Source organism: Mus caroli, chromosome X, assembly GCF_900094665.2.
Source record: "Mus caroli chromosome X, CAROLI_EIJ_v1.1, whole genome shotgun sequence".
Classification (NCBI taxonomy): Eukaryota; Metazoa; Chordata; class Mammalia; order Rodentia; family Muridae; genus Mus; species Mus caroli.
In genome coordinates this window covers 132,204,322-132,219,183 of record NC_034589.1, presented here as the reverse complement: position 1 = coordinate 132,219,183, position 14,862 = coordinate 132,204,322, and the positions used below count along the sequence as shown (strand labels likewise).

Genomic DNA, 14,862 nt, shown 5'->3' with positions numbered 1-14,862 from the left:
AGTCTTCATGCACGAAATTTAATTTTAATGTTCACACAAAGCACCAGCATTCTTCTTTCCTTAAGATAAGCAAGGTAAAGAAAAGAGACATAAAAGAGTTGCTCCCATTTATTCAGCTAGTAAGCAGGAGGTTATGGAAAATATCCTTTTGACTACCAAACCTGCGCCCCTTTGTAATGAAAATGGGTTGCACATCAGAAAATGATATTTCATATTATCAGTAATGTATCATCAACTTTGCATCAAGAATGAAGCAAAAGACATGCTAAATATGTTCCCTTTAAATCTTTATTCCCAATTGATATTTCATATATATTTATAATGTTTAAGGAGCTTTGCATAAATGTATTAAAGACATATTGGGATGAACTTATGCAGGCTAGAATAACTATGCTGAGTGAAAAAAAGCTGAACTGCTTGATTTCATTTATACAAAATCTTGGAAAAGCGAGCTACTATGATGTCATATTAGCAACATGCTTTGTGTGTTGGGAGGGAAGGAAGGGAAGAAAGGAGTATAGGCAGTAAACAAATTCAAGGCAGCTTGCTACAGAAATACCTTCCTGTGCTTATTGCAGCACCAATCACAATAGTCACATTATGCAATTAGCATCTTGATTGCTGTGCTGACTATCTGAGTATATGTAACTTTCTGGGTTCAACTGAATATTGCTGAAACTAAATGTTTATAAAATGAAGCCTCATAGCCATTTCACACTCCCTCGGTGCTATTTTGAAGTTCAGACATGTATATCTAAATACATTACAAGCTCAAGATATTTGAATGCTCTTTGTTTTCTCAAGAAGACTTCAGAAGCACAGAAAGATAAAGTGGAAAAAAATCTTATTACTGAATATAGTTGGGAATGGTGCCATGTGGAATTAATAATGAAGTCTCTGACAGAAAGGTGATCAGGAGAATCAGTATATCTGGCCCTGGGGCTGGGCATAAGATCCAGCCTATGTCAAAAGAGAAGTGTCATATAGTTTATTGTTTTAATTGTTACACACTCTGTTGAGATCATTGTAGATCTACATGTAATTGTAAAAATGAAGGGTATATACTCTCTCTGTGTCTCTGTCACTCTCTCTGTCTCTCTGTTTCTCTCTCTCTCTCTCTCTGTCTCTCTCCTCCTTTCTCTCAGCATTTCTCTTTAATGTTAATGTCGTCTTGCTTCTTTTTCGTGGGAACGTGTATTTCTAGAAATTAAGATGTGGTAGTTTGAATGAGAATCATCCCCGTAGGCTTATTTGTTTGGATATATATGAGCCAATGGATACATATGGTGGAACTGTTTGGGAAACATTAGGAGGTATTGGTTTTTTGTTTTTGTTTTTAGAGGATGTGTGTCACTGGAAGCAGGCTCTGATGTTTCCAAGGCTCCTACAATAACCCAGTTAGCTTTCTCTGCCTCATGCTTGTGGATCAAGATGGCTCATCATTAGCAGATGGCAGTAGTAGTAGTGGTATTTAACATATGCATGTGGCAAGCAAATAGATGCCAACCAAGCATCTCGCAGCTGATGCCTTCAAGAATATACAGTACAACCACAATTTGTGGTTAGCACTTCAGGTCTTAGACCCACTTTACTCCAGTAGCATGTGAAAGACACAGACAAGACTCGAGTTCCAATATTCAAACTAGCAGTACTAAGGTACAAATGAACCCATTTATCATTATTTATGCTTTATTCTTCCAAGTTGCTGTGGTTTTAAAAAATGCCATTGACCTTAATAAACGTGTATTTTTTTTTAGCTCATAAACTAATTTCTCTACATTTTTTTCATACTGCTTTGATTTTGGCTAGGCCTTCTGCTAACACATCATTTTCTCATTCTCCATCTTTCTCCACATCAGAACACTTATGTCCACAGTATCCCTCCCTCTCAACTTCTACTATACCTGCATTTTATTATGTCCTTAAGGTGGCCAATTTCTAGGCCCATTGAACTTCTCAGAAGCAGAGGCAGAAAGAATATTGAAACCCAGATGACATGGCAAGATGTAGTGACCTACATAAGACCTGAATAAAACCAAGGCAATCTAAATAACACCATCAATTGGGATGGGGTCCCAAGGCCACACCCTTATTGGAAGAGCTATTGATAGCTGATAGCTGCTGAGGGAGGGAGTGTCCCTCTTCTTTGTCCATTCTTCAGTGGATAATTATACACCCATGAGCATGGGGTCAGCATTGATTGGATGTGGACTTAACAACAAAATCAATGACTAAAAAGAACATGAACTTGGGAGGAAGATAAAGAGCTAGGGAAAGGTAATGGTGTATGGGTATGATCAAAATACATTGTATAAATAATATGAAACTTACAAATAACAAAATACTATTTAATATTTCTATTTCATTAAGTGGGCATAGAAAACCAAGTGGAGACAACCTGCTTTAAAAGAAGTTCACAGGAATAAGAAGCTAATAGTGAAAGAAGCAGCACAATAATTCATACACATGGGGAAGAAAGAGCTTGGATAAAATTCTTACTTACTCATCTTTACAGTGAATGCCTCTCTCTCTCTCTCTCCCTCCCCACTCCCTCTCTCTCTCTCTCTCTCTCTCTCTCTCTCTCTCTCTCTCTATATATATATATATATATATATATATATATATATATATCCTGTATGTAAGTAACAGTGCATTAAAAATCAACCAAATGGCATTTTAACATTACATTTATCTATCTGTGTGCATTTGTGTGGGTGTGTTGGGGCATGTATGGCATAGCATGGGAGTAGGGGTCAGGAAAACAATTTTGGGGAATCCCACCACATGGATTCCTGAGATTAAACTCAGGTCATTAGGCTTAGAGACAGGTGCATTTACCTTATGAGTCATCTCAAAGATCATCAATTAACCTTTGTGGGGAAGATGGATGTCATTGTATTTACTTACACAAAGGTATAATCCTTTGTATACACATTCCATCAAGAGCAGTAAATGCACAGAAATGTGTAAGTGAATAAAGAGTCTCAGTGAGGCTGCTTTGGAATTCTTTGATCCTTTGAAGACTGTGATATAAGATATGAAGAGGAGCTAGAGAGGTAGCTTAGCAATTACAGGTGCTTTCTGCTCTTGCAGAGGACTAGAATTCAGTTCTCAGCACCCACATCAGGAGGCTCGCAGCTGTCTGTAACTATGTTTCCAGGAGGTCTTGTCTGCTTATTTGGCACTTGTGGGCACCTACACACATTTGTACACAATGGAAACACACAAACATACGGACAAAAATCTTAAAAAAAAAAAAAGATGTAAGACAAATCAGACCATCATGAACATGGCTTTGCATGTTCAGTAATTTCCAAGCAGAAAGAAGATCAAAAATCAACTTGTTGGTTACCTGTAAATGCTTATGGTGATTTTCCTTCATCTCCCTTTGAAATCTACCAAGTATTTGCTTTGTATTGAATATACACACTGTTTTGAGCTAGTCTACATAAATGTCAGGTAGGGAACTGAGTTATGCAGTGGAAGATTCTTTGAGGCAAATCTTGTATTGGTAGAATGCTGGCCATTTTATCACCTCTACACCTTTAAGAGAGTAATATCCTCCATAATGTGAAATGGACAAAATAACTGATGAGATCAAGGTGGGGTGGAAGAGTGACAGAAGAGAGAAACAAGAGAACACTGATGTTTGTCGTTTTATTCGCAATACTTTAGGTCCAAGTTTCAAACTGTAATATTTTTACACTCAAGACACAGTCATGCACAATCCATATTTCAAATTTCTATTGCTTCAACCACAATTTAAAATAACAGTATCAGAAATGAAAATCCTTAAAAAGATCAGCTGCTGAGGGCAGAGGGATGGTGTCATACCATCAGCAAGTGTACAAAAGAAATAACTTACTTAAAAACCAAACAAACATAAGACCATAAATACCATTAATCCAAAATTACAGAAGAAGTTCACTACACATGGGTTAACAAATAACAACACATTTTGACAAAAGTAATGCACAGCCAAATGAGATACAACTCCGATAAACGGTGAAAATGAAGATCCTCCTCAATCTAGTTTATCTGGATGTTATGAGTTCAATCCCAGTAGACATCGGCATCCATGTAATCTGGCAGCTCCTGTCAGATGTACTGAGATTTTTGAGCTCAACCCATTAATGGTGAAAGATCTTACCATCACTAATGACTATAGTATATGTGGGTCCAGAAAGCACACCACACACAAGCACACACATTGAACTTGAATTTCACACTCCGGGCTGGTTGACACTCTGCTGTAGGCAGGCAATAAGGACCATCCATCAAACTAACTTCTAGTCTCTCTTCTTTTTCAGCACCATACTCAAATAACTAGCCAATTGCTGTGGGAATTTCCACGAGAAATGTTTTCTTTGATCCCAACATTTAATTTGTCAGCTAAAAGCATGCAATTGCTATTTTTCAGTTGCTCTTTTTGCAACTTGTCCGTACATAGGTCCACTCTGTTAGCCATTAAAATGCTTGGGTTCTGCCATCCTGCGCCATTTGTACTTTAATGCTCTAAGACCCATAACTGCCTCATAGGAATAGAGAGGCCCAAAGTACAGTTTTATTCTATGAAATGTGACAGTGAATTTCTGTTCTAGTAGCAAATGCTAGCCACAGCTTAATGGAAACCAGATTTTACATACAGTGTATAGAAAAGGAAAACTGGGAACATTCAGTGGAAAAAAGACATTAAAATAAAAACAAAACATTTGTAAGGAAGTTGGAAGGTTTCCATGAGTTTGATCAACATTCCCTGGTGCTGTTAACTTTATTTACTTGAGTTTTTCTATTGTACATGGTTCTATGGAGCTGCAACGTAGAGATCCAGGTTTAAGCTTGTGATACTTGCCATCACTTTGTCAGGTTGAACTTGCAAGGGAACTGTTACCCCACACAATGTCATAGCTTTTGGAAAGACCTTGAAGAGCAGTTACTTCAATGCCCTTATTTTATAGATGAATAAAATAGAAGGGTTAAGTGATTTGCTCGCGGTCACAGAGCAAGTTTGGTAAAACAGCCATGCTAACATCTAGGTCTCCTTCCTGGGTATGGTTAGTTCTTCTTCTCTACCATTACTGTCAGATTTTGCCTAGGCACTGAGTCAGATGAGCATGGTACTTGCCTTACTAATGGTATAAGGAGACAGCATTCACCTGATGGCAGCTTCTGTGTCTGGTGGCACTACTTAGATTTTTAAGTTCACCTTGCAAGTTCAATGGACTTAAGTGGCAGTCAATGCTACAAGTTGGTAGTGTTTGTATAGTCAGAGGTGTGCACATGGTGATATCTCAAGTCCCACATTTGCAGATTCAGTGAGATACTGTTTGATGATAAACAGACATCCCCATGCATTAGAGGTTGGTTAGATATATTTGATCACTGAAGGAGTGTGAAGCAGAAAAGAAGAGATAAAACTGAAAGCCAAACAACCAGAAATTATAGTAGAAATAAGTCTTTTATGAAAAACTCTTTCATAGGAGAAACATTTCCCTTATTCCCAAGGCCCTATTTACTTCCTTTCCAATCCACATGCAAATATATGTTCAATATTGTATGTTAAAGTTATTCCAAATCCCAGGCCCATTAGACTGTCAGTTTACAAATGCTGAATTTCAGGCTTCTTCGTCCAAGACTGGGAGATGTTTATACCACACGCCATTCATTTGTTTGAGTGAATATTAACTTCAAAGAGCTCAGAAAAGGACTAGATTCAACCAGGATGGCAGGGTTAAGACTTCCATATGTATTATAAATAGCTAAGTAAATGCCTGTGAGTTTTCTAGGGATATGGTCTGCTTTTGATGACACTGTGAAACATACATTAGTGAAGTCCTCACCTAAAATTTCTTTGGTGAGTTAGAAGAAAATTGCCCTTTCATGGCTGGTCTCCCTTTCTAAAGGAAAAAAAACCCCCACAATTGTTGCCTACATGCTACAATCATGCAGCACAAGGGCATAAAGAGACCATCCAAAGCCAAAACTAATAGGCTTAGTACTGGGCTGGAACTGAATGTTAGCAACCTTAAATATTTCTCTTAATAATTTTGGAGTTAGGCTTAATTGTATATGGTAATTACATGGAAACCAATGGGATTTGTCTATGGTTATTGAAAAAAGACTCCTATCAGAATGATAGGCCCTGTTATGCAAGAAGCTGGTGGAAACTAGCTATTTTTCCCTTCTATCCTTCCAAAATTGACCTTGAAAATCTTTTAAAACAAGCTAGAAAGGTGGTGTCTAAAACAAGTATTATCAATGGGGCTAATTAGGTTTTCAGCCCTCCAATCTAAGGCAAACAAAATATATACCTGGATGCCATATTAAAGCTGAGGGCAGCCTGTTTTGTAGAAGAAGAATGCATTTGAAGTTCTAGCAGTGATGTCACCTTAGCTTGACTTAGATAATAGTCTCATAAGAAAGCATGTGCCATACCTGAGCGTGTGCCAACCTCAGTACCCAGGCAAGTATAAAGCCTACAGAATAATTGTAACTAGGAAATATCTGTGCCCTGCATGCTCTGGGCTCTGGCCAGAAGGCACCTGCTTCTGGCATCTCTTCTATGTTTCTATAGTTCCCCTTCTGTTGTTTATTTACTTAAAGTATTGATATATCAATATCAAAGAAAGAAAATTTCGGAAAGAAAAAAAAAATCACAGAACCCCACCACCCTATCACAACTGATTTCAGTTTTCTGTGTTCCCAGTCTTTATCCATATGCACACTTCTTTTTTACATAGGTGTAATTCCTGTTTGTATTATTTAAAAGTGACTTCATAGACTCTCTCTGAGAACTGGCAGCCTCATTAGAAATAAACGACCCATTGAGGAAATGGATATAATTATTTACACGATCTTTAAGGTGAGAGATATCCATTATAGACAAACATCTTAAACTATCAAAACAGTTATACAGAAAACAGGAAGCAATTTATATTTCTTTTTTTTCTTTTAGCAATGGAATGTGCTTCACAGGGGAGGGATAGATGTGAGGACTAGGTGGTTCAACTAAACATTGGAGGTGCAATTCATATGCCTGAAAGAAATCTGAAGAACACAATTAAAGAATAAATACTTGAGTTAAATCTTTTCATGTGACTTGGCCATCCAGTAGCCAAAATGGAGCATGGACTCACAAATATTTACAATAACACACAGACAAGATCAGCAAGAACGAAGTCATTATCCAACATGTTGATTGATTTAGGGGGATTACGTCATCCCCAAAACCACATGGGATTTTGACAACAAACTGGATCCTTGCTACAATATTAATGTTCTATTCTTTCTTAAATAAATAATCTTTACTGTGCTTCTCACCCTTCCCTGACTTTGCCACTGCCCTATTCTTACCTCGGGACATTTTTGAATCGACATTCAAAAATGTGCCCACAAATGTCTCAGGGCACACTAGTAATGTTAAAGATCTGAACAGCCTCACCTGGATTAAGATGAGCTCAAAATGAAATCAAGGAAAGGGAATAAACTACTAACCATCTGGAGGCTAAGTTGTTCAAGTATAGCAAGTATGGACCCTTCAGCATCATTTTGGCATGAGAAATAGTTTCTCTCTAATACTTATTAGAAATATATGTAACTCTTCAACACAAGTAAAAGACTTTAGAAGCTGTTCTCATTTGAAAATGTACACAGGTATAATTTTGTACAAGTAATGCCTACTGGAACAGACTATCAAATCTTGATACAAAGTGATGGTAAATAAGTACCTGGCCCTTCACTGTTAATAGGTGGAGTGGAGGGCATCAAGAGCAGCCATTTCTCTGCCAACAGTGACCTGAAGGACCTGAAGACAGCTCCAGGGTCTTCTAAATAAGGATAACAACAACAGCAACAACAACAAGAACAACAACAACAACAGCAACAATAATAAAGGCCTTTACAACATGCAAAAGGTGTTAACTGATGTCTTGGACTTCCCAACCAGGGTTTGGGTTCTCTCTATTAGCTGAGCATAACCATCAATCAATTGGATTCTATTTACATCCCAGGTATTTTGTGGAATTCCCTGGCACAACAAGTGGGAAAATCCTCAATTTAAAATAAAGTAGAATAAAAAATTAAGGTTCCTCCTCTCTCACTAAAGAGGTGTGACATTTAAATTTTTAGGCCCAGATAGCTCTTTGCAAAATAAACTTGAAATTAATATAACCATTTGATTTTCTTTTCACATTTGTCTTTTATTCCATGGTGGATATTTTCAGGGAATGAGTAAATCCCTCTCAAATCTTCTAATATAGGAAAATAGGAAATCCACCAGTGGTACCATCTCTCAACATAAACATATGTACTAGATGATCAGCAGAAACTCTAGAGAAAGTGCTTTCACTTGAAGGAAAGGATGGATGCTTAAATGGACAGATGAACCTCACAGGGCAGAGGGGCATCTGCTCCTCGTCTTGCTCCCCTCCCCCCACTGAATGTAGGTAATGTCTATTCAGTTTCTCTAACTCTACAAATTAAGAAATGCCATAGGATATAGATTGTTGGCTTGTCAAAGGCTTAGAGAACCAACTTTCTAGAATTCATACAACTGACTATACACTCAAAAGAGACATATCCTTTTCTATGCAGACACCTTCCAGATGTTTTTCTACTCACAGAAGATTAATAAAATTTTAATAACTATAAATAGTGAAATAATAGTCAAATTTTGGAATTTTCCTCAAGCCACAAAAGGAATTCCATTGGGCTATTTCTTGGGAAATATGAATACAGATCAAAATTAATTTTCTGGTGAACTTCTAACACCTTTATGAACATGCTTTTAAAGGACAAAAGCCCAAGAAACTAAATAAGAACATATCCTAATCAAGTACCGAAAAAGAGATTGGAGATACATAGAAAAATCATTTTCAAGTATTTAGAGCCATGTGTTAACTGGGATGTAACTTTCATTGACTTTCCATTTCTTAAAGAGTTGAGTACTTTACTATATCTCTGATCTCTAGATCTTTAAAAAATTCTTATGTGTTACAAATTGCCAAAAAATGAATATTTTTATCATGAAAAGCATTGGCTAATGGATCTATTTCCTCAGAATGTGCCTATTGTACAATGCTTATGTTACAGGCGCACAAGAGAGGAATAAATTCACTATTATCTTTGCTTATTTACTGCCCAATGAGGAGTTCTGCATTTTCCTTTTGGCTCTCAGAGAAAGTCCCATCTTTGTGTAAGTAAGGTTTTACCCATCAGGATATCCTAGGTTTAGGACCACCTGGACTCACCCAGCAGCACTGCCACATTTTCAGTGTGTCCTTTTTCTGTTGTCACAGAGGCCAACAAGCTGCTTTACATGACAATTCAACTACTACATTAGCATCCATGCGAAATGTGAGAGGATCTCACAATTAGAGCTTTGTTATGACACAACATTTAAAAGACCATCCTGAACACTCATATTCCTCTCTGGTTTTGGAAAATGTCTTAAAGGAAACCTTTTCCAATACAAATGCAGAAAAATGGGTAGACAAATCAAGCCACCACTACAGAAGAAGAAGAAAAGCTTGCGACTCTATTAGGGCATGGACGTCCACGGCTTCACACGGCACTTGTTCTATTTTTTTTTTTCATTTTTGTTTGTTTTTGTTTTGTTTTTTCTTTGTTTTTTTTTTTTTTTTTTTTTTTTTTTTTTAAAAAAACATTTTGACATCTTTTATTTTTCTGAACATCTAATGACAATGCAAGTGAAAAAACATCACGTTGGGTAAGGGATTTTGAAAGAGGTTCGAATGAAAGAGGGACTACTCTCTAACTTAAAAACAAACACAGCACTATGAAGAGGGAGTGTGCATCTTTGAGAAATCTTTTTTTCTTCAAAGTAAATGCACAAAATGAGGGGATTCACTACTGGCTCTTTCGCTTCACGGTGGAAGTGGCCACTTAATGGCTACTTCGACATTGCTGCCCTGTGTGGGCTGCAGTTCAGGCTTACAAATAAATTACATAATCTGAGGGAGTAGGAAAAAGGTTTATAAGAAGTTTCTATTCACTTGAAAGTTAAAGAGCCCCCACTCCATTTGACTGTCTCTTCTTCTGTGGATCCTGCAGCAGAGTTTTATTTCAGTCTTACTCATCCTGGAGACGGTGAGGGGTAAGGCTTGCAGTTCTAACGGCTACTGTTCTTAATTGCTTCCTTTGCGGCGATAATCAGAGGAGTGAGACTAGAGAGGGGCTTGGCTAATTTTAAAAACGGATGCTGTAAAAGGGAGGGAAAAAAAGAATTATTAGAATTCTCCCTTCCCATGAATACAGTGGTTGTCAACCTTCCTAATGTGCAACCCTTTAATACAGTTCCTCATGTTATGGTGACCCCCAACCATACAATTATTTTGTTTCTACTCCATAATTCTAATTTTGCTGGTTATGAGTTGTAATATCTGTAAATCTGTAAATATCTGATATGCAGGATATCTAATATGTGATCCCCAAAGAGGTCTTGACCCGCAGGTTAAGAACTACTGCATTAGTGTAACTTTGCATTTCAAATATGCTCCTTTGCATTTAATTGTGTTTCGAGCACTCACTATTTAATTTAAAAATCCCTGCCAGCTTTTGTCCTTCAGATTTTCTTTTCCTTTTTTGGGTCTTTCACTGTCATGAAATCCTATGGAAATTTACTTGGCACAGCTAGAAACTCTTTAGTATAGAGTTTGTAAAAGTTCACTCAGTAATGGCCAGACACTACATTTCTTAAACTGAAGAATGGTGCTGCATATCTCTCAGGCTTGAAAAAGTATCTCCAACTGAGCATTAAAATCAATTTTGCCCTGAAATCATTGGCTCCCTTTCTGCCAAACCCAATAGCTGTGTCTCCTCCACTTCTATTGGCTCATCTGCAAGAGTTGATGCAAGCAAAGCTCCTTTATTTCTTTTAAATGGTTGCTTCTTTGCAGATGTGTGACATTCTACTTACTACCTCAGGGCTTGTGCTTCTCTTTTTATCTTTCCTACCTCTTGTTCACTGCAAAGTTACTCTTATTATCTTGGTTTGCTAATTAATTGCTAATAGAGCTCTCATTTCCATCACAGTTTCAACCCATCAACTGCTTTATGGAGATAACTCACAAAGTGTGTGTGTGTGTGTGTGTGTGTGTGTGTGTGTGTGTGTGTAGCTCTATGTGTGGGTGTCTCACACATGAGTGAGACTCCATTCCCCCCTCTGCTGCCCTTCTGTCCTACTTGTCAGTTGTCTTCTAGATATTTCCTCTAGAATGTTTGCTTGCCATTTTAAATTCAACATTTTGAAAGGTATGTTAAAATTGCCACAACAGAGTTCTTTTGTGTGACAAAAGCTACAGGGACTTTGGAGTCAGAACTGTGAAGTTCATTTCCCCCAGTATTATAACCACATAATTGATTCTACGTTGTATTTATCTGTGTGGTTACATTAATCATATTGTATCTTTGGTATCTTTGGAAAAAGGGTGTGAGATATAGATGTGGTGACAGGCATGGAAAGATGTGGAAGTTATGTAGAAAATCACCTCTGGCCAAGAGCACCTGCATATAACATCCAGAGGCACAAATAAAGTTTAGAACAACACCCCACTCCCCAGCAATACCAGAAAGTAACATTCTTTCTTTGCAGAATCAGATTTCAGAAAGAACAAAGGAGAATTATAGATTAAAATGCAAATTCTTTAAAAAGCAAGGCAACATGATCAATCAATGATATCATAGATGAATCCCTATATTTAGCATGCCCAGGGTCTAAAATTGAATGCCAATAGCCCTATTCTAACTACAACAGAGATATCTTGCTGTCACATTTTGACATGGGTAAGCTCAGCATAACTTTCCCTTTGTAAATTGCCTCATTTTGTTTTCACCTGCAAAAGCTCCTTAGCAGATCCTCTTCTATCCACATCCATCTCAAGACAGCGATTTAAGAAGTCACGGAATACAGCTGACAGTCTCTCGGGATTCTGGAGCTCTGGGGTCCCATTAGTGGCTATCAGATATAAGGCCTATAAAGAAAAAAATATTCAACTCTAGTCAGCATATGCACAGTAAAATTATGCATACAAATCAATTTTCTTCTTATTTATATTTTAGAAGTTATTTATATTTTAGCCCATCTTAGAGAATTGCATGGACATTGTTTCTGTTGGAATGTAGGACTGAGAATAGGTTGTATTAATGGATCGCTTAACTGCTGACTCCTAACCTGGTTGGCTATTGATCTGATAATCCTTCATTAAAAATAATAGTTGTTATTGTTGTACTAGAAGTTCATCATGGGGATACACCTTAACTATCGTTAGACTGATGCAATGAGATATAAAAGACAAAAGTAATGTTATTCCTAGGAAAATGGATGGAAGTCGATAAGTTTAAAAAAAAAGCCAGACCCAGAAAGACAAACATTATGTTTTCTTTCATGAATGAAATCTAGATTTCACACACACATATGTATATATTTGCATGTGTACGTATGACATTGAAGTAGAAGAGGAACCATTGAGGAAAAGGAAGGAGAGGGCAGCAGTTGACAGGATAGACAAATGGGGTTCAGAATTATCCAAGAACACACTAACACAAGAATCAGAATGCCTTTCTGAAGACTATTAATATATACAATGAACATGAACTATGCAATGACATGTTTTAAGGAAAGTCAAGACAAATCAACTTGTTAAAATTAGCTCCCTCTGGCATCACAATTACCGGGGACTTAATTCTTAAATATATTTTGCAGCTTTCATTTTTTTTCTGTGATAAACACAAGACTGATTTCATCATTTTAACCCCACCCTGAAACAGTAGTTAAAATGCATTTTAAATATGGTGGCATCTAATCCCCTGGTCTTTTACTTCATTTTCCTAGGATTAAATATGTTTTTCATCAAATGCTGCCCTTCGAGGAAAACAAAAACCTCAGACTATTTCTTTTTCAATAATTGTTTTCATTGTAATTGCAACAGTATTATTTCTACCCAATTTCCATGGCAAAAAAATTTCACCCATTCACTTGCATTATGGACTAAAGTGGCTTTTGTTGACTCGCCTGGGAACCTAATCACTATGTATAAGGCTGATTCTATGAGAAAAAGCACTCTAGGTTCCAAATAATTAACTTAACAATGAACTTTCAGAACACATCCTGTTTGTGAGCTGGGGGCTGTCTTCATAAAAAAGGAAAATTGCTACCCACTGCCTTGTGAATGAGACACAAATACAGCTGGGGCTAAAACAAACATGACAACCAAAAGGGTCTTTTATTTTTTAATTTTTTGGGTTTTTTTTTGTTGTTTGTTTGTTTGTTTCCAGCAAAGCCAAGTCTGAGATGAAGAAGATTGGGGAAAATTAATGACCATGTGATACTTTTAAAGAGTGAAAATTCAAGGAAAATGAGCTGGCTATTAGAAACTGGACTAGAGACCTTGTATAGCTGCTTCTAATGTAAGCAAGAAAGTAAAGTCCCTGTGTTCTCCTTCTTCATAGCATTGGCCTCCTAACCTTCTACAGTTATTTTACTAGGTTCTCCCAATGTAACATTTATATGGCTTTCATAGTTGTCCGCCTCTCTCTAGCACTATTATCTTTGCTTAAGAACAGGACTTTTCTCAGACAGCTTTAGTTTAGTCCTCGTTGACTTTCCTTATTTGGATCGCTTCGTTCTTAAGCACGTCCCATTCAACAACTGTATCTCAACACATGGTTTTTGTCACTCATTTATCTACTTAAAAGCTCTTAGTGGCCTCCTATTGTTCAAAGATAAGGGATTTAGATGGTGTTGCCCCAAATTCCTCTCCAAGAACATTTGAGGGGGTGGAGAGGAGAAGGTAGAGAGAAATAGTAGAGATTTGAGAATCCTATGCTCACATAAAAGATAATTCAGTCAAAGGGGCTTTGCTTTTCTTCCTATTTATCATTCCTAACAATACTTCATTGGTCCACAAAACACAGTAAGGATTGGCATGGCATATGGTATATGGTTTGCTTCCTACTTCCTTTGTCAGCTTTCCTCTGTTCCAATCTCACCCTAGGGACTTTCTCTTCCCACTCTCACACATACACACTAGCCAAAGCTTGTGTATCAGTCACACCAAGTACCACTGCTCACTAGGGAAGAAACAAGGATGTTCTGTGTAGTATACATAAGGATATGCTATCAAATGGGCGAGACACCAGGATCAAGCTAAGCACAGTTTGATTGAAAAAAATTACAGATGAAAGAGATAAAAGGAACTTGAGAAAACTGTGTCGAGAAACACCAGTTTCAAAAATTTATCTTTTCTAGCTGAGACTAAACAGGCAAGGTCCTTATAATATAACATTTTAGAATATTAAATAGGTTATTTTTTCCTACGGTGAGGCAATATAGGACCATGACATAGACTCATTTACATTAGAAATATGACTAGCAAAAATAAAATGGTAGCTGTTTTCCACTGAATAAACATTAGCTAAAGTTTTCTAGTATTGCAGACATCACCATGATAACTGTAAATATCTTGACAATAACATACAAACATTAAACTTTTCACTAGCTTTAATGTGCAACTGAATTTACTCACACACTAAGAGAAAACTAGTGTATCTAATTAGAGAAATAATCGAATTTACCTTATTGGCAATTTCCGCAGCTGAAAAAGATCAAAGCCTTCACTGTGGAAGTTACCACATTTCTCAAAAGGAGTCTCAAGACAATCCATATGTAACCCATAAATTTCCATTAAGGCAGTGTTGCAATAGGACTATTTAATTAAAAAGCTTTAGTTTGTGACTTGAGTTCATTATAGCAGATTATAAAGTTTACATTAAGTCATTGAAAAACAAACCAGGAGACTTGCATGGAAATATGCTTGCAAGCATATGAAGTCTCAGCACCAAAAT

General features: G+C 37.0%; 1 protein-coding gene across 9 annotated transcripts in view; it reads right to left on the bottom strand.

Moving 5' to 3' along the window:
* Positions 1 to 3,638: 3,638 nt before the first annotated feature.
* Positions 3,639 to 14,862, bottom strand: part of Pak3 (p21 (RAC1) activated kinase 3) — a 236,127-nt gene continuing 224,903 nt past the window's right edge. For 8 of the 9 annotated variants that reach the window (XM_021152815.2, XM_029473398.1, XM_029473395.1 and 5 more), the window contains 2 exons: positions 11,853 to 11,990; positions 3,639 to 10,219 (listed from right to left, as the gene is read on the bottom strand). In XM_021152815.2, coding sequence (XP_021008474.1) covers positions 10,130 to 10,219; positions 11,853 to 11,990 — 228 coding nt within the window. In that variant the 3' untranslated portion in view covers positions 3,639 to 10,129. The remainder of the gene's footprint in view (positions 10,220 to 11,852; positions 11,991 to 14,862) is intronic. The other variant, XM_029473400.1, reaches the window with a different exon arrangement.